Source organism: Podarcis filfolensis (genome assembly GCF_964270895.1).
Source record: "Podarcis filfolensis genome assembly, chromosome: 11".
Lineage (NCBI taxonomy): Eukaryota > Metazoa > Chordata > Lepidosauria > Squamata > Lacertidae > Podarcis > Podarcis filfolensis.
In genome coordinates, this window is record NC_139613.1 from 17,140,915 (window position 1) to 17,166,473 (window position 25,559).

A 25,559-nucleotide genomic window follows, 5' to 3' on the forward strand; every position below is an offset into this window, starting at 1 on the left:
ATCTAAAAAGGCAGGACTCAAAAGGGAAGAGGAGTAAAGGGAAAGAAAGGTAGAGGAGAGGAAATCAGTTACTTGAGGCCAGAACGAAGTGTTGAGTTATAAGCATTTGTTATACCCTGTTTGGGTCAGGCTGATCTTCCTTTGCTGGTGTTCATGCTTAAATTCCAGTTGGTAGCTCTTAGAGCAAAGTTTCCAGTGTCTCTTAATTTTGAACGAAGTCAAGATCCAAAAATGAGAACATAACAGCCTCAATATTAAGCTATTTCCCCCCCTCACAGTTAAAGAATTACAGCCACACAGCCAAGGTCAGGAGTTTATGGTTTGTTTGGTTTTGGGGTTTTTTAAGAAATCTGTGTGTTACTCATGCAATTCAGTAGCTATTAAGATATATACCTGCATAATGGTTATGGAAGGTAACCTGATTGGGTTTTGTTTACAAAGCTGATTAGGGCAATGTTTGCACTTTTTATATATTTTGAATATCTCCGGTGAGATGAAAGAAAAAAGTTGGCTTGGGAATTTTCCTTGCTGTGTTTACAATCCACCCAAATATATATATATTTTAAAAAAACTTCAGATAAGAATTTATAGTGGCCTGAATCCACAGAACAGTGTGGTCACTAGTTCTACGTGGCAAGAAGACTTTGGGCTGGTAGTCCCCATTTGCCTCATGGCAAATCTCTTTTTGAAACATTAAAAAGATACAGCGTTCTCATCCACCATTCAAATGAAAAACCATTTTGATCCCACCAGGCCCGTCCAACTCCTTAGGCACGCCTAAAGTAGCTTTCTGAGCCATCGCTGTCGGGTTCCTTTTGTGAGAAAATATTTTTATAGGAAGAAAAGAATTCAAGAAAGTGTGGTGTGTATGAAAATATTTGATTTCTGGGGTTCTGCTTTCTGCAAACAAAAATCATTTGCACTCTGGAGAGTCGCATTCTTTATTTTGGAGAGTATCAGGTGTTGGCTATTATTAAAAACAAGACAGAAAGGCTGCCGAATACAGCGAAAGAGGCTGACCCAGCTTTCTTCCTAAGATTGCACATCACGGATATATTCCTGTGGGAATTTCACAAGGATGCTAATAGGGGTGTCTGGTTCAGTGAGAAGATGCACAGAATCCAGGACCACTTTCCCAAAGTTTGCACTACGTGCAGATTGTGTCCCAAGCTTCCCACCCTTTTCGTCATTACATTTTAATGGCCCAGTTGGGTGTGAACCAATGCAGTTGGGCTTCCAAGCAAAAACTTCTAGTTAATTTATGCCATGATTCGTCTTAAGAAACAAATTGGACTCCCAAGAGGAAGCTTATGTCTTCGAGGGAGGATGTGGTACTTCAGGAAAAAGTAAAGCTGAAAACCTCTGACCCTGAACCTGTCTCACAAACCGATTAGAGTTAATATAATGTACTTGGACTTCCAAAAAGTTTTCAACAAGGACCCCTGAGTATGCTTAGCAATTAAGGGAAAAGAGGAGAGGTCCTCCTGTGGATCAGGAATTGGTTAAGCAGGAAGCAGGGAGTGGGAATGAATTGACATTTCTCTGAACGAAGGGACGTAGAAAAATTAGTACCCCCAAGGATGGGTATTGGAACTTGTTCTTTTAACTTGTTCGTGAATGACTTAAGAGTTCAACGCTGGGAATAATTAGAAAAAGGAATTTAAAATAAAACTACTGATATCGTAATGTTGTTATACAAATGTATGGTGTGGCTGCACTAGGAATACTATGTATGATTCTGGTCACCTCACCGCAAAAAGGATATTGTAGAGTAGGAAAAGGTTCAGAAATGGGCAACCAAAATGGTCAAGGGGACAGAGTGACTCCCCTAGACTGCAGTGTGTGTGACGTATTGATTTGGTTTAAAGAAAAGGCAAGTAAGAGGTGTCATGAAAAAAGTTTATAAAAAGGATGCATAACATGGAGAAAATGAGGGGGGGAGTTTTTATCCCATTCATAACACTAGAACAGGCACGTCCAACAGGTAGATCGTGATCTACCGGTAGATCACTGGACATCTGTGGTAGATCACTGGCTCCCCTCAAACAACTTTGACCTGAACCCCACAAAAACAGGGTTTCCCCACCTAAGAAAAGCTAAACAACTTTGACCTGAACCCCCAAAAGGGCGTAGATCACTGCCAGTTTTTAACTCTGTGAGTAGATCACAGTCTCTTGGGAGTTGGCCACCCCTTCACTAGAACATGGACATCCAGTGAGGCTGAGCATTGGAAGATTCAGCACAAATAAAATTTCTTCAAGTGGTGCATAGTTTCAGGAGGCCATGGTAGCTACCAACTTAGATGGCTTTAAAAGGGTTCGGAAAATTTGTGGAGGTGGCAGCTACTGATGGCTACCAGCCATGATGGTTATTCTCTGCCTCCATGGTTGGAGACAGTAATGCCATTGTATCCCAGTTGCTGGAAACCACAGGAGTGGAGATCGTTCTAGTGTTTGGGTCCCGTTCCCTGGTTTCCCACTGGCATCTGGTTTGCCACTATGGGAACAGGGTGCTAGACTAGATGGGCCATTGGCCTGATCCTGCAGTCTCTTCTTACGTTACCTGGGAGCGTGCCTCACTGAATTCAGTGGGGCTTGAATAGACCTATGTAAGGCTATGCTGCAAATAAGGTCTACAGGATGTCACTGTTTAGGTATTGGAAATGTAACCATCAAAATCCTAACTGTTTCTATGTGGATACACCTTTCATTCAAAATAAATATTGGTGAGTGATTTTAAGAATTGCATTTCCTTCAGAATGCAAAGACTGTCTCGCACGCCTTTCAGGAAATCTCTCTTTGGGCATTGAATAGGCTTAGAACCCTATGGTTTTAACGGATTATCAGTCTAGCATCATCATATATATATGCCCTTAGATGGGTCCCCGTATAGAATCATAGACTAATGGATTGATATTATCTAACACACACACACACATTTTGTTGTGGAACTCTAAGCAATCACAAAAATTGTCTGGAAACCTATGCCTACAATTATTAAGAGTGGCTACAGAATTAAGGGTGATAGTTTCAATGGGAAAAACTTTCTGCATTGTAAAGAGGAACCAAAAGGACAGGTAGATTCGCTTAAAGAAAGTCCTTTCATGCCCAGTTCCTCTAAGGATAGCTTAGATTTACCTGCTGTGCACTCCCCCACCCCCAAAAAAGAGAGAGATTCTGTAAGCTCTGCGTGTGGTATGGGATGAGCCGTTGTTTTCCCCAGAACCAAGCTGAACATCAGAACCAACAGCTATTTTGTTTGGTGTTTCCATTTGTCACAGTAAAACAGAAATCAACATTGTACATGTTTGAGAAACCACTGGGGATGATTTCGTATGAGCTGCTTCCTGTCTTGTCAGTCATATTGGACAGCATAGAAACCTTGAATTGCAACATTCAAAGTTTTGATGTGAAATCTTTCTAGTGTGCTAACATATTCTGCAATGTCTATTACAATTTGGAAATGAGCCTTTCTAGTGTCCCCCCCAAAAAAAAAACCTGAATGATTTTGGTAGAATTGCAGGTCTTGGCATACAATCTCAAAGAAACACATTTGCAAATGGTTCATTGGAGGACTGAGTTTAAGTAATTTAACTTTGCGGGGCGGGATCCATGCAGTAGCAGTGCCTATACAGTGATTTAACTTTTGAATTTTGCGGAAATCTTCCTCCTCTTTAAGAAAAAGAGAGGGAGAAAGAAGATGAGAAAAAGAATGTTGCTGATACAAGGACTTACTTGTTGAATTTATTTGTTTGTTGGAATTTCTATACCGCTTAATGTTTTAAAATACATGAGCAATGTGCATTTTAAAACCTGGAATTACGGTATATGCAAAATACAATACAGAAAAAGAGCAAAATATCTTCAACGGCACGGGCAACTATGGCAGGGAAAGTCTGCATGAATAAGAAAGCTTGAAGCATAGGTCTAAAACATAGCAATGTAGACCCTGATCAGACATCCATTCTATAAAATAGTGTAGTAAAGTCAAATCAGCAATATATGATAGTCTTAAGATGTTGATTTGCAGGCTAATTTAGTTTGCCTCACTTGCAAAATATCTGATTTTGTACCATGGATGTTTTGTAAATGGATCAACCAGGCCAATTGCAATGCAATCTTACATTGTCATCTTCTGGAATCCTATGAGTTTGGGTTTTCTCTCTCTTTCTGCATGGATATTGTCTATTTTAATCAGGAATGCATTGAGCAAGAATGGGGGACCCACGGCCCATCAGGTGGTGTTAGACTCAGTTCCTATCAGCCCCAGATTTGTGGTCAGTGGTCAGGGATGATGGAAGTTGGAGTCCAACAGCTTCTGTAGGGTCACAGGTTCTGCAACCTTGGTGCAGAGCATTGAGAATTTCTTTCTGAAAAGGAAAACCATTCTTACTGGTCATGATTTTTGGGGGTGAAGGGGTAAAAACTGGAAAGAAGTGGTGAGGGAAAGGATGGATATTTATACTTCACAGAGGAGCGCTATTTCTAAATAGAGAGCCGAGCTTGAGTTAAGGGCACTTTGCACCATCAGGAAAAACCGAGGAGGAGGAGGAGACCTAATGGTTAACACCAGGATGAAAATATTTCTCTCATATAAGGAATATTTTAGTGGGTTTCATTAATGCACAGTAAAATGGAAGCAAAGATACCGTGTGTGGTGAGCAATCTGAATTGTGAGTGCCAGCAGCATGATAACTATGTAAATATTCAGCCAGGCAATCCTCATTACAGCCACTGCTAATTCATGGTGACTAACAGGATCAGTACAGTGGTACCTCTGGTTACATACTTAATTCGTTCTGGAGGTCCGTTCTTAACCTAAAGTGTTCTTAACCTGAAGCACCACTTTAGCTAATGGGGCCTCCGGCTGTTGCCGTGCCGCTGCCACGCTATTTCTGTTCTCATTCTGAAGCAAAGTTCTTAACCCGAGGTACTATTTCTGGGTTAGCAGAGTCTGTAACCTGAAGCATATGTAACCTGAGGTACCACTGTATAGGGAAAAGTCTCATGTTCCTGTGGCCAGATCCAGCACCAAGCAGCAATGGTAGCATAGAACCTGAAGCACCTAAAGCAAGGGGCACTTCATTTTGCAGATGCTTTAAGGGATAGCAGTTCTGCTGTGATGAGGCGGTAGCTGCCACCTGTAATGATTCTGCTATCCTGTCTGGTCTAGCAGTGAACAACAGAATCATAGAATCATAGAATTGGAAGGGACTCTGAGGATCATCTGGTCCAGCGGTTCTCAACCTGTGGGTCCTCAGATGTTGTTGGACTACAACTCCCATCATCCCTGAGCTGTGGCCCCATAAGTTGAGAAAGGCTGATCTAGTCCAACCCCTTGCAATGCAGGAATCTCAACCAAAGCATCCATGACAGATGGCCACCCAACCTCTGCTTAAAAAGGAAGGAGATTCCGGCACCTTCCGAGGGAGTCCCAGCCAGCATGGCAATGGTCTAGAGGGTCACAGGTTTCTCATCTCTGCTCGAGCCAAAACTTTGCCATTTTTCTCTTTCTTTGGACCAGGTAGTAATAAACTCCATCTACAATCAATAAGAAATACCTCCTCCATTTTATAATCACTAACCTGCTGTGAGGCGAAGTGAGGCTAAGAGGCAGTAAGGGGCTCAAGGTGACCACATGAACTTTATGACTGAACATAGATTTGGACATGGATCGCCTTGTGTGACACTATCATCTGCACCACATTGATTCTCTAAATTTTAATGCCCCATGATTCCTATAAATACCTCCCAGGTAGCCAGGTCAGTTCCGTCTCAACTTATCCAAGAGATATGTTGCCTTTAGCAGCTCTTGTTTTGATTTACTGCTTGCCTCGTCTCCAACCAGCTGACCTCCAACATAGTTTATTTTTGCTTACTCTGTATGGAGAAAGCTCTGACTTCAGTGTGAGACTTAAGTTTGGCATCATGTTTTGCTCAGATTTTAGCACCTGGTTTCACTCAGGGCTTAAGGCCTCAAAAGAACATTAGAACTGGTTACCTTTCTGCAACAATTTGCCTTAGCTCCAGTTTAACCAATTAGCACAGACTGATTGCAAGCTTAATTTAAGCAACTCCTTTCATCGTTTGTGAAAGGTTGAAAACTATTACAGCTGAACTAGAAACATCAAGTTGTACATTCAGTTAACTTAGTATAACATTGTAATCCTTTGAGTTCTGTCTCTTGTGCCTTCTTCCTTTCCCCCTTGATGTACATTACAAAGGCTCAATCCATTAAGGCTCCCCAGAACCTGTTGGACTCCTTCTCCCATCAGCCTCATTCAGCATGGTCAATGGTCAGGATTCATGGGCATTGGTCCAGTTTGGTGGGCACTTGAGGGTCCCAGGGGAAGCTGGCAATGCTGAGGTAAAGAAGAGAGTGTACAGAACCTTGGACAGCTCCAAGGGGCCCTACTAATGCAGCTACTGGAGATGATGTCCCTTGTGGGGCCAACCAGAACCTTATGATGATGTCCCTTGTGGGGCCAACCAGAACCTTATGTCTGACCAGACCTGTCGTGTGCTAGGCTTTACCTCCCTGAAAGAGCAGGCTGTCTGGTTGAAGAGTCGTCACCTTATATTGCAGTCTATGGCTTCTGTGAGACTAGGGAGACAGATGTTCTGCAGGGGCTTTTCCTCTGAGTCAAGGTATGGTGGTAGAGATGTGTTCTCTGGGGCCCTGAATGAGGTGCTGGTGTTCTTCCCTCAAGGAAGATGCCAGAACCTTCTCCTCAACAGTCCCCACTATGCATGGCTGGGTCCCCAAGTCATTAGTCATGACAGAGTTCAAGTCCAGCAATATTTGGAGGAATGCAAGTTCTCCATCAAGAGCTTGGACTAGCTTCCTTATAAAGAAACATTTGGGATGCTTCTTAGTTTAGGGGCGGCAACTACATCTGAAGTTTATGACATTATGAAAGTTTATGACATTATGAAAATTCTGGAGTGAGTTTATTTGGTGGTTTAGATGGAGGCAAAGAGGAAGAGCCCCTACTTATGAAATGCTCTCCCCATCTGGCACCAACACTACAATATTTTTAGTACCAGCTCAAGACTTTCCTTTGCTCGCAAGCATTTGATGTTACTGTCTTTTGTGCCAGCTATTTTTTCAGATTTTGGTTTGGTTTTTTGGATGATGTTCCTAGCAGGGCATGGTTACATTTTTCTTTCCTTGTCTAGTTATTCTTCACATGGAATAACATACAGAACTGATCCCAAGATGGTGCTGTGTTGCTAAATAAGACAGATTGTTCAAGAATGGGTTTTGACAGAGAACAGTCTTGCAATAGCTATTAGCTAGGAAAGTTAGCAAGATGTTAACGATCTTTGTATTACCTACTATCCAGAGGTATACTATCCTGTTTTTGTAATATACATATTGAATGCTGGAATCCACTGAATGCTGGAACAAACAGTAAGAGAGGCATCATCTTGGCTGCTGAGTAAGATGATAATTTAGCACCACCTGCAATTCTTACATTATTAGTTTCCATAGAAAGCTCTTCAATTGCCTTAATAAGGAGGGAGTTGTTTTATTGCAAGCTCATGCTTCTTTGTGTGATTCTTGACTTCATACAGTATATTTTGATTATTTTTCATAATGAATAAGAAGAACACAATAGTTTGCTAATAGCGGCCTGGCTCACAACCACACCATGGGTGGTCTTCAGGGCCATGTCTTGGGTTTGCATGCTGTGGTTCCCTCGCTCATTTCCTGCTTCATGATAACTATAAATTGCCATGATGACTAATAGGGCAAACTATGGGGTTTCTAAAATACTGCTATCTTATTGGAACTCCCAGCAATCTCCTAACCAAGTCTACACCTTTTGGGCTCCAGAAAAACAGTAGCCTATTGGGCACTCCCAGATCATTCCCTGGGCTTTGAGCAAACTATTGTTATTATCAGAATTGGAAAGTCAGTTCAAATTGATATCCCATTCTCAAAACCAAGCTGTAGTTTGAAACAGCCATAATTTTAAAAAATTGGGATGTCTTGTCAAACTATAGTTATTGCAAACCAAAGAGGGAACTGGTGCATAAGAAAGGAGGAGGTTACACAAAAGCCTGAAGAACAGTCTGGGTAGACAAAGCTTGGTTTGGCCACAACATCTGAACTTATCCACTGAATTGGATGTGTATGTTTATCAAAGGGAGTGAAAAGAATTGGGCAAAACTGAAATAAAACCAAGCTAAATCTTACTGTTATTGGACTTCCTTAGAGGACCTAAGTGGGTTATATGTGTAATAAATAAATGGCGCGAGGAGGAATTATATTATATTGCCCTTTCATTCTCTCTGCATAGTGCACCTCTTTTAAATAGATTATCCTTCTAGCCATAAATTCATCTTTCTCGTTAGTTTTTGCCCATGTTCTTCCAGCTGGTTTATTTTGGATAGGAAGCATCATTATTTCTACTAAGATAACACATCTCTGACACTTCCCTGCACAAGAGGACATCATTTTGGATGACATATCAAAACGAATTCCATCCCAAGTTTGCATTGCTTTTAAAAACCACTCCTCCTTTTTCTTCCCATCACCCAATGTATCCTACCTGGATCCTTTGGGTCTTATGAGAGTTCCAAAAATCTAGACCAGTCAGCTGCTAAATACATTTTATTGTGGTAAAATAACTATTTTAAATTATGTAGGTCTGCTAGCTTTACTCATCTTAATCAGTAGATTAACAAACTAAGCAATCCTACACAATGCTTTCCGGGAAGTAAGCCCTATTGAAGTTGGTGAGACTTACAAATCTAAGATTGTCCTGCACAGGTTTAACTGATGTGAATTAGTGCCGCAAATTTAAACAGATGCAGGACAACTCAAAGAGGCATGTATTTTTTAAAAATAAAAATCCAGACTGCAAAAACAAACAACAATAAACAAAATCAGCAGGGTTACATCTTGCAATTACTAACAGAAGGCAATGCATGTAACATATTTTTCATCTCTGTGTAGGTAAACATTTATGTAACCTCCACTGGCAACTTGGACCTTTTCTGTATTCTTCATCATAATATTACAGTGTATACTTAGTCTCTTTTCCATCATTTGGAGAGAGGCTGTAATAAATGCTGCTGCATGTGTCCCTGATTTGCATGTGAGATAAAATCAAACTACACTATATGAAAATATAATATTTTATCTTTGCCTCCAGCTAATTTAAGTTGGTACATGATTATTATTTTTCTGCCAGGGCTTTTTGCCACAGCTCACTGTACCAAGAAGACACTGTTAAAAGTTCTGCAGTTGCCCAATTTTGTGCTTATTACCCTGCAAGCAGCCATGTAGTCTTTGGGCTCAGATGTGTTGTTGAAATATGAAAGGAAAAAGAAAACATTAAAAATAGCCTTCTGAGCTGTAGTTTTGGTTTCTTTGACTTTAAATTATATTCCCCTTTTCTTGGGTCAGAAAGAAAAGCTGGTTTTAGTTCATTGGATAGGTGGTAGACACCTAAAAGAGGGGTCAGACAATGTGGTTCCTTCTATGTAATGTTGAACTACAACTCCCAGGCAGCATGGCCAGTGGCCAAAGATGATATGGGTTGTAGTCCAACAACATATGGAGGGCACCCTATTGGCTACCTTGATCTAAATGTATATGAGGCTGTTCAGAGGTTTGGGCTGAAGTGTCACCAATAGATCACTAAAATGCAGGACTCCATTATCACCTTTTCATCTGAGTCAGATGAGGTGATGGAAGTGCTGAGCGGGTGCCTGGAATCAGTAATGGTTTGAATGATGGGGTAAGAAATTGAAGCAAAATACCAATGTTGGAAATCCTGCTAGTTGGGTGTTTTAATGGATCTGATAAGTGATGTTCAGCCTTTTCCTGGATGGGGTTGCACTTCCCCTGAAAGACCAGTTTTGCAGCTTAGGAGGACTGTTAGCTCTGGCCCTTACTTTAGATGCCCAGGTGCTATCAGGGGAATGATTTTGCTTTCTCCAGCTCCAGACCCTCTTGTCACACTTACCCATGCCCTAGGTGAAGATTTGGCTGCTACGATGTATTGGGGCTCTCCTTGGAAACATCCCCGTGTTCAGAACATGGCCACCACATAATTGATCGGCATGGGTAGCTTTCTGTTGTTAAAACAATGCTCACCGGTTTCCGGTTTCCTGATTCAGTTCAAGGAGCTCATGTTAACATATAAAGTCCTATATGTCTTATAACTTGAATCCATTGGCTCAGGTTGGGTTCTGTGTATTTTTATGGCCACAGTTGTGTTTCAGACAGTGTTGTATTGGGAAATAAATAAATGGCACCTACACCAAAATAGGGCTCAAATGCTAGACATTGCCTGCAACTTTGAAATATAAAGAGACAAAGTTGACATAACATTTATCACATTGTTTAAAGGGGGGGATCTTCCCTATCTTGGGCTCATGTTATCTGAAGGACTGCCCGTTCCAAACCTCCCTGTTCTTTAAAGTCCACCCCTGAGGACCAGTTCTCAGTGCCATCACCTTCACAGGTGAGGCAGGTATCAATCAGATATACCACAGAAACACTATATAGATATTTAACATTAATAATTATTTTTTAAATGCTGTGTATGATTTGGAGAAAGCCAAGTACCTCCAAATGCCTTGTAAGGATCATGTTTGGTATTTCTAGAAAGAGTCCATTAATAAAACGTTGTGCCTGCTGGACCAAGTCTTTTGTGTGACCTCAGTCTTGTTCCCCCCTTCTCCGTCATGAAATTCCCTTTGTGATCAAGCTTCTAAATTGTGCAGGGAAGTCCACCAGACTCCGCACTGCAGACATTCAGCCGGAAGCCATGTTGGGCTGACATTGATAACAAGATGGAGGGTGGAGAACCGAGGAGCATGTCCTCCCCCCTTGCCCCACTTTTCACAAGTGGGTAGGGTTTTAGTAAGGCCTGCATAGTGAATGTGTGGAAAAAGGCTATCGGAGTGGAACGGTAGATATCAATATTTGTGGCAGAGGGTAAGGTGCAAATAAGTGGGCTGGTGATGTTTGTGTGAATGTGGACAGGTAAGGGTTTTTTGTCATAAAGGTAAAGGGGCTCCTGACCATTAGGTCCAGTCATGACCGACTCTGGGGTTGCGGCGCTCATCTCGCTTTATTGGCCGAGGGAGCTGGCGTACAGCTTCCAGGTCATGTGGCCAGCATGACTAAGCCACTTCTGGCGAACCAGAGCAGCGCACAGAAACGCTGTTTACTTTCCCGCCGGAGCAGTACCTATTTATCTACTTGCACTTTGATGTGCTTTCGAACTGTTAGGTTGGCAGGAGCAGGGACCAAGCAACGGGAGCTCACCCTGTCGCGGGGACACAGTCTTGCTAATGATGCACAGCTGTTACGTTTTTTCACCTGAGTTAGGAGAGGCAAGACAACTTCTTGGTCAGTTTGTGGTTCTGGCAATGGACTGTATGAGGGCCAATGAGCTGAGACTGAATCCTGATAAGATGGTGGCCCTGTGAATTGAAGGTTCCCATGACTGGGAATTGGGCAGGTTCTGAATGGGGTTGCAGCCCCCTATAAGGAACAGCTACGTAGTCTGTTGATACTCTTCAATCTAGAATTGCCAATGGACATGCTGGTAGCCTCCATAGGGTTTGAAGTGCTCTTGGCCAGCTTTAGTTGGTGTGCCATCTAGGGCCATTCCTAGCCAGGGATAACTTGGCCACAGTGATCCATGCAGTGGTAACTTCACAAATTGATTATTGCAGTGCACTCTGTGTGGGGCTGCTGACTGGAGCAGACTGGTGAGTACATGTCACACCAGTTCTGAAATAGGTACAATGGCTACCAGTGTACTACCAAGCCAAGTTCAAGTGCTTGTGTTGACATAAAGCCCTACACTGCTTCAGACCAGGATACCTGATGGAGTCCCTACTCCCTTATGCACCTGCCATTGCTGTAAATCTGGCTGGGATGCCCTCCTAATAGTGCCACATTGTTGTGCGGCAACAAGTGAGAGGGCTTTGTCATCTGTGGCACCTCAATTTGTGGAATGCTCTCCTCAGTTTGGTCTGCCTGGTGCCTTCATTAACATCCTTTAGGCTACCAGGCTAAAATGTCCACCATCTCTCATTGTAATCAAAAGATGGATGATGGACAAGTTAGTTGAAGGACTATTGGAGAAAAGGTTCTAGGTGCTTTAGTTTTCTTTATTTCTCTGCTGGGTTTCCATGTGGGTTATTGAAATGGTTTTATTGACATTTATTGTTTTGTACATTATGCCTCCTCCCCTTTGTGTGAGTCTCTTAGAGACTTTTTTGGACTAAGAGACTAGCAAGTCAATTCAAATAAATAAATGTTAAAAACAACAACCTTGATGGTTATCCACCACCTATATAAACGTTTTAATTGACATAGACTGGGTTAATTGAAGGTAGAATTGGCTGGGTTATTTTCACAGATGTGATAATTTTGTTACTGCTGTATGTAGATGGTTATTTTCATTGCTTGTCTACTGCTTTTTTATTATTTGCTCTTGGATTTGTTTTAAATGAAAAATGTGATACAACTTTAATAGAATAAAAGAGGATGCAGTGTAGCTACATGGTTTCATTGCTGTTCAGGAGCTTCACAGAACCCAGTTGTTTGACCCATAGACATTTCATAGGATAGGCCAGGCATCCCCAACCTGCGGCCCTCCAGATGTTTTGGCCTACAACTCCCATGATCCCTAGCTAACAGGACCAGTGGTCAGGGATGATGGGAATTGTAGTCCAAAACATCTGGAGGGCCGAAGATTGGGGATGCCTGGGATAGGCTTTTAGGTGTGATCAGAGTTTGGTAAAAGATTTGATTTTGGATAAGCAAGTTTACATGCAGCAATCTATTGAATGCTTGCCTCGAAACTGGTTTCATAGTTCTGTAGTTTTATCATTCTGTAATTATTCATCTGATGTGCTTATTGTTTGTCATCATCTTGCATGGCCTGTGGTCAAACAAATAGAAGTATTACCAAGCTGTAACTAATAACATGGCAGAGCTGCCTTTTAAAAACTCACTTAAACCTAATGTCTGTCCATTAACATGAAAAAGTATAAAATAGAATAAAAAGGCTTTATATTTTATTCTGTTCTTTTTGGTGGTTATACACAGCTGAATCTTTTAAGTACATTTCTAATTCTGCATTATATTAAAACTGGAATAAATTGTTCTCCAGAAAACAATCAGGGCATGGATTGGGTTTTTTTTTTAATTATATGAAAATATGTGCTTCTCCCGTGCTCTCTCTGAATATTTGCTTTTTCTACCCCACTGATGTGAAAGGTCAAGGCAAAGCCTGTAGAACAGCTTTGGGGTATTTCTTACAAGCCTTTGTTCCTTTGAAAGGCTCACAAATTATTTGGAAACCTGAAACTCTTACTGAAAAGGGCTTGCTCCAGGTCTAGTCAATTTACGTCTGATCCTTCAGTGTGCTAAGGTCCTCTTAAGTGATACTCAGCACCTCCATTTCTCTGTAGAGTACAGTTGTACTGTTGAGGGTCAAACAGCTCATGACAATTATCATGTTGTTTGCCCCTGAGTGCAGGATTTCTTTTTGCAGAAATAGCCAGCATAAGGAGTCTAGTCTGGGTTGGGATCCCAGAGTAGAAGTCAGGGTGCTTTAGTCCTTTACCTCCTGCTGTGTTCCTGAGCTGGATTTAGGGACTTTTTTCATCCTGAGGGCCGTATTCTCTCCCAGGCACTCTTCTGAGGTCCACATGCCCATGGCGGGCCAAGGACAGAGGAAACAGGTGGAGCAATGCATTCAAAATTTACCTATGCGCAGTAGGCTAGTTTCTACAAGCATGTACCCAAGAAACAGGATGAGCTCAGCTAGGAAATCTGAAGTGTGTTCTCTATGTTGTGCAGAAAGGTGTGCTGTGAGAGTTGTTGTTTAGTCGTTTAGTCATGTGCGACTCTTCGTGATCCCATGGACCAGAGCACTCCAGGCACTCCTGTCTTCCACTGCCTCCCGCAGTTTGGTCAAAACTTTTATATGCCTGTTGTCTTTGTCCATGGAGTTTTCTTGGCAGGGATACTGGGGTGGCTTGCCGGTTCCTGCTCCAGGTGGATCACGTTTGGTCAAAACTCTCCACTATGACCTGTCCATCTTGTGTGGCCCTGCACGGCAAAGCTCACAGCTTCTCTGAGTTATTCAAGCCCCTTCGCCACGGCAAGGCAGTGATCCATGAAGGGGGCTGTGAGAGAGACTGTAGCAAAAGGGAATTGGTAACAAAGCATCCATCAGCATCCAACGTCTTCAGATGGGTGAAGCCCTTCTTATGCACAAACTGTGTTCACATCAGCAAGATGCAAAAAAAAAGCTTACGGACCCTGAATTTGCTAAGAGCTTTCTTTATATCTGGGCTATTTCTAGATTCTGTCTGAAACACACACTGATCTGTGGGAGTGGAAATGCACGCAGCATCTTTTTGCTCTTCTGCCCAAAGTTGCACATTTAGCATAGTTAGGAACTTAGCACACAGCTGTTGCACATTGCAGAGTTTGTAATTTAAAGTTGTCCTTCCATTGCCACTGAGGTCAAACAGGAGCAAGTTGCCCATTACACTTGGCACAGATATATGTCCTTGGGGACAATCCAGGCTGGTGCACAGGACCACCTTGTGTGTGCTGGCCATAGTGCTGAGCAAAACATCAAGGGTTCCTTGAGGTGAACATGCCTCATGACCTATTTAGGATGAGAAGGGAGAATCACTACAGAGAGGTCTGAAAAGATTATTTCCAAGCTTCTGTAAGCAGGGCACTCATGTGTGGTGACCTTCAGTGCAAGTCAAGTTACTGTAATGAAATAAAAGTTTGTGAGGTTTTTCTCTTCAGGGGCAAGCCCCATGCAAGTGAACTCGGAGCATTAATTGCCAATGCCTTGCTCCAAGGAACCTTGCATAAATAGCATAACTAGAGGAAGGTCAGGATTGTGGTTCATGATTGCTAAGGTGTAGGTGAGGAAATACAAAGCTACCTTAAATGTGTTCAGGTCTAGTGTAAGGAAGGAATTTGCTGGTGTACGCCCAGAATATTTGTCCACCTTCTTTGAGAAATCTTGGAGAACAGGTGAGGTAGCACAGGACTGGAGACAGGTAAATGTTGCCCCAGTCTCCAAAAAGGGGAGAAGGGAAGAGTTAACGGAAAATATTTTGATACTGGTGGAGAGTATAATGGAGACAATTTATAAACATATTGGTAATAATGCAGTGATTAGTAGGAGTCAGCATGGATTTGTATCCCAACAGATTAATGTTACCTTCCTTTTTATTGGGTAACTAGCTTAGTGGATTGTAGGAATGCTGTGGATATAATTTATCTTGATTTCAGCAAAGTATTCGATAGTTTGAAAGTTTGTTGAGTGTATGCTCAGAGCTTCCGTGAGCCTCCTTTCAGTTGACCCTGAATACATGCAATTTGTGATGAAGATGGTAGTCTCATTTTTTTCCCTTACTTTCTCCCCAGGTATCATCCTTGGATTTGGTCTTCGGTCATACCACTTCAGCTACCGAGAAGTGAAGTACTTTTCCTTCCCAGGCGAACTCTTAATGAGAATGTTGCAGATGCTGGTTTTGCCTCTCATTGTATCCAGCTTAGTAACAGGTACACTCTTATCTTTTCCCTTTTTCTGTTTTGCAGCAGCTGCTGCTTTCTCTTTCCCTTTTGCCATTGTGTTGATAAAGAGAAAGGAAAGCCTACAGCCGAGTGCATGAAAAATCACAAACTCCAGGATTCAGATACTTGGTAAAATAATTCAGGGGCCATCAACATGGTACCTCTGGGTGCAGTGGTCCCCCTTGGGGTCTTCCCTTGGCACAAGAAAGCCTTTGAGTACCCCCTCTCATTGAGCACCCCTTGATCACAAAGTGGTGGTTACGTTTTCTCCCTTGAAAAATACATAGAGCTGAAGGAGGAAGTTGTAAGAGTGATGCTCTTTCCCACTTCCTCTTTCAGCTCATTAACTCCACTGGGTCTGACTTTTACCCAGCTCCCTTGGAAAGGTGAGGTGTGGGCTGATTCAAGGAAGGGGAAAAGAATTGAGTTGCTTAAAAAACCAAATGTGCCCACTGGCTTAAAAGTATTGGTGACCTCTGCAGTAATACACCCTGAATTATTAGGAAAAAAATTGAAATTAAAATTCCTTTATATATAGATGCTTTACATGCAGAAGGTCCCATGTTGAGTTTCTGACATCATTTAAAAGGGCAAATTTGCACTTGATGAGAAAGATCTCTCTCTGCCTGAGATCTTAGAAAGTGGCTACCATTCAAAGGAACAATATTGAGATAGGTGAGCAAATTGTCTGACCTGGTCTAAGCTTCTTTGTCTACTGACAGTCAGCAGCAAGGCTGGCTGATTTCACAGAAATTGCTCGGAAACATACCTGCACATTTTGCTTCATAACTTTCTTTCTAGGAGAGCTACAGACCTACTTGCTGAAAAAAGTAAATATCAGAGTCAGGGCCTCCTCCCTGGGGCTGCCAATGAAGGCCTTTGCAAGGCCATGGCAACCCTTACAATAGAAGGAAATATTTTTTCAGAGCTGAAGTTGTCTTTGGTCATACCAAATATGCTCATGTTTTACTCATCTGCTATTTTTCATATTGTTACACATACCCCAGTCTCTGAGTAGTGAGAGGTTTCGGGGGTTCTAGTGTGAGCCCTGGGGTTAGTTATCTTGGAATGAAGGCCGCAGGAGAATGATGGCATTTCTGTGATAGCAAGGATTCGTTTATACATACAGTGGTACCTCGGGTTACAAACACCTCGGGTTACAAACACTTTGAGTTACAGACTCCACTAACCCAGAAGTAGTACCTCGGGTTAAGAACTTTACCTCAGAATGAGAACAGAAATTGTGCGGTGGCGGCAAGGCAGCAGTGGGAGGCCCCATTAGCTAAAGTGGTACCTCAGGTTAAGAATGGTTTCAGGTTAAGAATGGACCTCCGGAACGAATTAAGTTCGTAACCAGAGGTACCACTGTATTTATACAGGTTGAGCATAAGTAGAAGAATGGAAGAATGTGGAAGACATTTTAGCCACAACAAACCCTCTCTGCTACCACAAATAACAAAGCAGGGAAATTAGGATTTACACACCCCTCCTAAAAATAAATTAATAAATAGGTTTGCTGCATAGATAGTGCTTTGAGTATTTTGACTTGTGACAAAATATAAGACTATTTTATGATACTGCATAAGAATCTTCTCATCTGCTTTGTGTGACTGCAGTATTATTTTTAAAACAGAAAATACCCTTCCCTCCTTCCTCCACCCTTTTTATAAATACAACAAATATCAGAGGGAGGGAGAATACCCATCGTTGAACCAAGAAGGGTGCGAGGGAAGAGGGGCAGTGGGGTGGTTGGCAAGAAAACAGGATGGTTTCCACTTTCCTTGAGCAGCGAGGACAGAGTGGCTTTATCAATGGCTAGAAGTATCTTTGTAGACAGTATTGATGTCCATATGCTGTTGTCTGCAGAAGGCAGCTAGTTTGTAAAGGGAATGAGGTCAGTTGTCCAGTGTGAATAGGTAAGGATTCTTCGTTCTGATGTTTCAACACAAGTTGTTTGGCCGCTTCGCGTGGTGCAAAGAATCCACTTCTTTTGTCTGGATACAAAGTCTCATTGAGGCAATACAACATAGCAGTAAGTCTTTTGAGGGCCATTGGATTGTGGCCCATCTCTCCCCACAAACTACCTTCTCAAAACTGATTCTCTATGAAAAGATGGATGGATCAGTCTATTTTTGCTCCATGTCATTTTTGCATCTGTTCCTTCATAAACTTATTCCATTTCTGCACTAATCTGTGTTTTTTTTTAATCTGCATCAGAAGTCATGTTTAAATACATATTGGAATATGAATCTTTGGATGCATTTTCTCGCAAAGTACACATTTATACTTGTATAAATGCTTTACAAAAATAGCTGAGAACTGTGTTGCAATATTCAGAGCAGTGTGAAATCTGAAAGATAACTGTCCTGTTCTCATTTTGCAGAGGCTGGGGGTAGGGGAGTGAAAATCAACTCTGTTTTTAAATAGAGCATTCCTCAAGCACCCCCACCTCTGAGAAATCTAGTTGCTAACCTTGGGCATATGTTAGATTCCCCCCCCCCCCGAACTTGAATTTTTATTTATTATTTGTTTGTTTTTTTAAAATGCAAGTTACTTGCATGAAATGGCAGAACTTTGCTCATCTCTGTTTTGTGGTGTTATATACTAATCTTGATACAAGGTGTTTCTGAGATATAGCTATAGATATGCAACCTGTTCCCCGCGTTCCCATTCAGCGAGAAACTCCAGAACCAGCACTTCAGGACTGAGAGTCGAGCTAGTCATGACAATGAATGTCATGCATTGCATTTCAGCCTTTTGAATTCCACTGGTGGAGAGAGCAAGTTTAACCACAATGCAGGGAAGAGGTCCTGTACTGTTGAAAGTCCTGCCCCTGGAAAGCTGCTTTTTTTCCTTAAGCAGAGGGACATTTAATTATTAAAACATTTTTATATGGTGCTCCACGTTTTTCCTCCCATACCAAATAGCAGCTTGAGATGGAGCTCTCCCAGTGGTTGTTCTCAGGAGCAGTTTGTGTGCCATTTTACCAATTCTGAGACCATGAAATTTCAAGTCACTGCACTGAGGCATGAAGACTAGGGTATTTCTTTCCCTTCTCCTGCACCCTGCGATTGTTCTGCCTTCTCACTGCAGCTTCGTGCTTTCCCATTCCATGCACTCTCAGATGCTCCAGCAATGATTACTCTTTTTCTGAGAGTAAGTGATGAGTGTCACTGTGGCCACAAAACTCCCTTCCCTTATGCCACGTGACTCTACCGGACCTAAATTCCTCTCCCAGGAACAGCAGGCGTTCCTTGCTGAACTTGATGTGTGGCTGCATTCAGAGAGCACCGTTGCCACAACTGACAGCATTTCCAACAAGGCCATGAACTCTGACCCTCATTTCCAGGGGTCAGAAAGTTGCGCCTGATTCTGGAGCAGGAAATCTGGTTTTTCTGTGACACCATGACCCCTGCCTGCAGCTATAGGAGAAAAACTCCATGGCTCATGTTTCAGGGGAATGTCATCTTGCTGGTTTTAGTTCTGAGTCCATCTCCAAGCATCAATCTTATCGTCAGAGAAAATCTAATTCCATAGACCTGGAAGAACTAGCAGCATTTGGAAGAGCTGGTCCAGGACTGAGCTGAAATGGCCTCCCCAGTTTTGCCACCCCATTCAGAAGCTTTGCATTCGGAAAGGTCATTTTGATGATATTCTGTGGCACAGAAGAGAGGGGGCTGACATAGGCAGTAATTGCTATTGGTGACCAGACTGTTTCCTAGTGTGGGGCAATCACCATTTTGCCTCCAGGACTTCCTAGATTGAGGGCAGTAGGTCACCACATAGTGTCACCATTGAGTCAGTGAGAGTGAGGGCAATACATCCAGCTGTCACTCTTGGAAGTTGGGGGATGGCAATGCCAGCAACCAGCCACTGGAATTCCAAGGAACACCATTGTCACCATCACCAGGAGAGTAAAACCAGGTGGTGGGTAAACCAAGAAGGATGGTGGTCTTGGGAAATCTCAACCCTCACTCAGAGGTCCCAAATCCTGAGCCAAAAGTTCTTTAAAGAGAATGTTTGACTTGGCCCTTGTTAATGTGGAAGTCCCACATTTATACCCTGTCCCAGTGTAACGGTCCAGTTCATGGGTGATCGAAGTCCTGGCAGAGGACGTCAGGACTGGGGGCAAGATGGCGGGGTGGGAGCAGGAACGAGGGTCCAGAAGCCAGGAGTCAGGAAGCCAAGAGTCTGAGGATCAAGAAGCAAGGAGTCACGAAGTCAGGGGTCCGAGGGTCAGGAAGCAAGAAGTCACAAAGTCAGGGGTCCGAGGGTCAGGAAGCAAGAAGTCACAAAGTCAGGGGTCCGAGGGTCAGGAAGCAAGGAGTCATGAAGTCAAGGGTCCGAGGATCAAGAAGCAAGAAGTCAATGGTCGAAGGATCAAGAAGCAGGGAGTCAAGAAGCCAAGGTTCAAGGATCAGGAAGCAAGAAGCCAAATTCAGCAAGGCAGGAAGCGTGTTGCTGTGGCAAAGAGCCAAAGGGAAATGCTGACCTTATATCCTTTCCCAGCTCTTGCCACCAGGTGCTGTGAGTTACCAATCGGCCTCACCTGTGTGGCCACGCCTTGCCTCTTCAGAACAAACTTAGGAAGGCCCCAGTCCTGCAAAGTCCTATTGGTCACAGGGCCTGGCTCCTGCACGCACACCTGACACCCAGTCTCAAACTTACTAAGTAGTCTTAGCCAAGCTTTTATCTTTCAGCCTCAACCACTCATCTTAAGCATGAGGATAATAATGCTAATCTATCTTTCAGAGTTCTTGTAATAATTATTAGTATAAAATATACTAATCCTTGCAATTTATGGTCCCCTGAGCATAAGAAAGCCCATCAGCTGCATATTGCAATATGCTCCACTTTCCAATGAAACCCCTTGCTTTGGGTTTGGTGGTTCCAGAAACTTTATTATCTGAGGGTCGCATCTGAGGCCTTGGGGGGGCCTTGAAAGGGTGTCCTAGGCCTCGCAGGGCCTCCAACATCACTTCCGGGGGTGACGTAAAGTCATAACTTCATGTTATAACAGCACCGCTGGGCACCCATGATCTGGGGCCCAAGTCAGCGCCCCGAAATCCTGTTGTTCCTGACTGGAGAATTTGATGTGGGAGAGAGGGTAACCCCAGCCAAATGAACATAATGATCTTTCAAGCCAAAGATGGCTACCCCTGCAGATATTGTTGAACATTGACTCCCATCAGCCCTAGCTAGAATGATCAATGGTCAGGAATGATGGGAATTGTAGTCTAACAACATGTACAAGTGTCTGCTATTTCCATGCATCAAGAATCTGCTTCTGATGTATTATTTTTACTAGTGTATTAATTTTCTGCTTTAATTGCTCTGCATCCCAAGTGACCATGCCGTTTGACTGGCTTAATAAGTTACTATGATGAACTCTCCTCTAATTAAACTAAAGCAATTCACCGCATTACATCATGCTTATTTAGCATTAGGAGGGCCAACAAAATCATCAACTGGAAGTTCTTTTTTCAGAAGCAAATCGCCTTTAATAGTGGGTGACTGGTGTGAGTGTGCATGCGCCCCTTCCCCCCTCCCTGCCAACACTCATTTCTTCTTCTTTTTGTGAATGAGCAACTTTAAACCTTCTTGTGAGATGGGGGGAAATGCTAATCAAGATGTCACGTCCATAAAAGGATGGCCTTTTCAGGTCTCCACTAAGCAGGTATCAGCTGTGTTTTGTTCCTGTAAAAAAAATAAAATTGTGCTGCTATTCTCTGTGCTCCTGCACTTCTGATTCTTGGCACTGGGACAGTAAGTTCTTTGTGCTCTGGTATTACAATGAGGCTACCAAAGAGAAAGAGCCTTGGTCCGAGGCTGTCAGCTGTTACTAATCACTGTTCTATGGCTTGCTGTGAATCTCTGCGAGTCCTTACCTCTTGCTCTGCTTAGCACACATAAAGAAGATAAATTACTCCTTTAGTTTCCCTTCAAAAAGCATATTGTGTGGCACATTCCAATACAGTGAGCAAAAGACGGAATCATGCAAAGAGTTAAATTAGTATCTAAACAGCCCCCGCAGCAGGGCTTTGCCCTGGCAGATGTGAGGAACAGGAAATGTACTGCTGGGCTGGGCATCCAAAAAGTTCCTTGTTGCTTTGCACTTGACAAGTTTCAGAGGATAAATCAGTTGCAGCTCAAAGCACAGCATGTCTGGAGTTTATTTGGAGCCTGCCTATTGCTCTTCAGCTATACTGTAGAACCTGGCTTCAGTGCCAAGGGTGGAGTTATGGAAAGTGATGATAAAAAGACAAGAGTGAATCTGAGCATGTACAAAATTATCTCGAAGTAATCACAGTCTCTCCACAAAACATGGCATTGGGGAACCTGTCTGAGGGCAAGAGGCCTTGACCCCGGTGAAAGATTCATGAACCGTGGTCCAAATGAAAATATCTCTACATCATCTTCATTGGGGGTCTCTTTGTACTACATAGCGTACATGGCTAATGCCAAGTTCGTTTTGCGTTGTTTATATTAAACAGGGTTAACAATGACAGCAATTAAAATTAAAATACCTGGCTAAATAACGTTTTTGTCTGGCACCAAAATATAGCAACTTAGGCACCTAGTGAGCCTTTTAAGGGAGGGCATTCCAGAATTGGGTTTCTATTAGCAAATTAGTAGCTGCTTTGTCATTAATCCTCCAAATAATTTGGAAGTACAGTTTGCAGATCAAATTTTACACTGACTGCTCACTATTTGATAATTTCCTCTACACCTGGATCCCATAAGTATAGGGAACACTTCAGCATGTCAACCTGGCATTTTCAGCAGCTAAAAGTGTTGGTTTTTTAAATTTTGTTGGACGCTATAGGTATAATATGCCAGCGATACAATATCCATAGGTTTATCATGAGAGCTCAGTGAAGAATATTACAGGTGGACCATCAGACTCCACTGGTGGGCCGCCAACTAATTTCTACCAAGGCACTTTTAATGTTCTTATACAGTGGTACCTCGGGTTAAGTACTTAATTCATTCCAGAGGTCCGTACTTAACCTGAAACTGTTCTTAACCTGAAGCACCACTTTAGCTAATGGGGCCTCCCACTGCCGCCACGCCACTAGAGCACGATTTCTGTTCTCATCCTGAAGCAAAGTACTTAACCTGAAGCACTATTTCTGGGTTAGGTGAGTCTGTAACCTGAAGCGTATGTAACCTGAAGCGTATGTAACCTGAGGTACCACTGTACACCTTTCAGGAATGTTTACTGAGGAAATAGGAAACATACAATGATCTACCAGTCTTCTGAAGAGTTTCAAACAACCCTATTAAAAAAAAATCTAGAGTAATTAGGAGCATCCCAGGGAAACAAGGGACTTACATTAAAAACATATGGCATACACTGAAAACAGTAAAGCAATTCAGGTGCTATGAATAAGGGACAGTGAACATGTGATGGGGGCCAGTTTGGTTGAGCACACTAGCTGCATCCCATCTCTCATCCTCTTCATCACCTTCCAACTGCTGGAATGTGGTTGTCTAAAGCATGGACCTTTTTATATCTGCAGAGGCTCCCTGTGTATCTTAAAATGCTTTTGTTTTGTTTTTTAAAATGCTATCAGAGGACTGTTGTCCTTTGTCTGGAATGACAACAGACCTCCTGGTTGACAGAGTCTATGCTAGGATTAGCTAGCTGTGATAGGTGTTCCTTCAGACTTGTACTAGCTGTGTTCTTCACATCCTGCTCTGATCATGAGCAGAAGTCCACAAGGAGGGATAGTGTACCACAGCCTTTCCCCAACTGAAGTCCTCTAGATGTTGTGGACTGCAGTTCCCATCATCCATGACCATTGTCCCTTCTACTGGGAGCTGAAAGGAGGTGGCATCCAAAACATCTGGAGGGCACCAGCTTGGACAAGGCTGGTTTAGCAGACCAGGTCAGAGTCGCAGGATCTCATATACTTCCCAAAAAATCAGCAAAGCCTTTACTGCTCCTGGAGCTGATTACCTCTCCAATGCTTTACCCACTTCCTGAAATGTGGCAGTTCTTAACATTACTCTGCTTCTCACTTAACTCCCACCTGGTGCCCTGCCTGCAGCAATAAGCAGGAATCAGGGAGCAGAAGACCCCACTAATAACTCAAGGAGCTGATTAGTTCAAATAGAACTCTTGTCCTGTGTCTCTTTCATCTCTATTTAAGTGTGGAATTTCCTCTGCACCTGTAATCAAGTATCTGCTGGAGCACTGATGAAGGTTTCACTCCCACAAGTTAAGATGCTTGAAGGAGGGGTATGATGCCAAAGGAGGAGAGGACAGAGGGTGAAGAAAGAGCTGTGAGTGGAAGGGAGCACTTTCCCATCCTTTGGACCCCCTGGGAAACTCATCAAACCTGCTGCACCTGGAACTGGGTGTGGAGAGTGCAGCTGTGGGCAGCCTAAGAAAGTACCTTCCTCCTTGGGCATGTCCATAAAAAGCAAGTCCAGAGTAAGAGACTAGGGTGATGTCAGCTGTTTTCAGGAACTCTTTTCATTGGTGGGTGAGTTGAGAGTTTGTTTGCACCCTGGGTTCTCACCTGGAGGCAGAGAGGAAGGGGTGTCAGAAGGAAAATGAATTGATATTTTTATATATTACAAACTTTATATTAATGTAACATTTTCATATGTAGCTGTGTGTTTTTGTAATATCTGTTTAAGTTGCCTGTTGTTTCAGCTTTCTGTACACTGCTTGGAGATATTTTTTAATATATTGAGCACTATAGAAATTAAATTATCAATACATATATTAGAAAGTATATGGAAATAGTAAAAGATTATACCAGCTCAATGTTTTTGGGTAATAGCATCTACAGCCTGTGTATAATGTGATGTTTTTACTATATGTTTTTAATATATATTCATGCATTTCTTTGTACAATTTTTAAATTACAATTTGTGAATTATAACAGTTTGTACAATTTTTGGGAACCAGCTTCTTTTGTAAATAAGAAATTACAACATAAGAAGTTCGAGCACAAAATAATTGTGTTATATAGCATTTGCAATGCATTCCAAAAACAGACATACCATCTCTCCCAATCCAAGGGAAGTTCATGTGTATCAAGAGAGAGAGGAGAAGCTTTTATCTCCCCTGCAGTTGTGCTGTTATAAAGCACACCATGTCTCAAATTTCAAGGGAGAAATGTAACACAAGAGCAAAGGAAGTCACTTTATATCAAGCCAGACCATTGGGCCATCTACATCAGCACTGTCAGCACTGAAGTGGGATAGCTCAGTCGGTAGAGCACAAGACTCTTAATCTCAGGCTTGTGGGTTTGAGCCCAGCGTTGGGCAAAACACTCCTGCATTGCAGGGGGTTGGACTAGATGATCCATGTGGTCTCTTCCAAATCCATGATTCTATGATACCTGAAGTTGCTGGGGATTGAATCTGTGGGTGGGGAGGCAGTTGCTCTATCACTGAACTATGATCCTTCCCTCTTTGGACTGTAGCTCCTTGAGAGAGCATCTGCTTTCATATTCAGAAGCATTCTATCTTTGATACTGTTGATAATATAGCCATCGTGACTAGTAGTCATGGATAGCTTTATTCTTCCATTTGTCTCATCCTCTTTTAAAGCCATCAGAGCTGGTGGCTGTAACTTGTGGGAGTAAATTCCATAATTTAACAACACGCTCTGAGAAGAAATACTTCTTTTTCTGAAAGCCACACCATTCATCAGGGTTCTAGTATTACAAGAATGCTTATTCTAGTACAGTGGTACCTCGGGTTAAGAACTTAATTCGTTCCGGAGGTCCGTTCTTAACCTGAAACAGTTCTTAACCTGAAGCACCACTTTAGCTAATGGGGCCTCCTGCTGCTGCCGCGCCGCCGGAGCACAATTTCTGTTCTCATCCTGAAGCAAAGTTCTTAACCTGAAGCACTATTTCTGGGTTAGCGGAGTCTGTAACCTGAAGCCTATGTAACCCGAGGTACCACTGTATGTGTATTCACAGTTTTTTGTGATGTATAGACTC

The 25,559-nt window shown here is 42.6% G+C and overlaps 1 protein-coding gene across 1 annotated transcript in view; it reads left to right on the forward strand.

Moving 5' to 3' along the window:
- The window catches only part of SLC1A3 (solute carrier family 1 member 3), a 40,764-nt gene that overhangs the window by 2,653 nt on the left and 12,552 nt on the right, over positions 1–25,559 (forward strand). Inside the window, exon 3 of the mRNA XM_083575715.1 lies at positions 15,442–15,579. Coding sequence (XP_083431841.1) covers positions 15,442–15,579 — 138 coding nt within the window. The remainder of the gene's footprint in view (positions 1–15,441; positions 15,580–25,559) is intronic.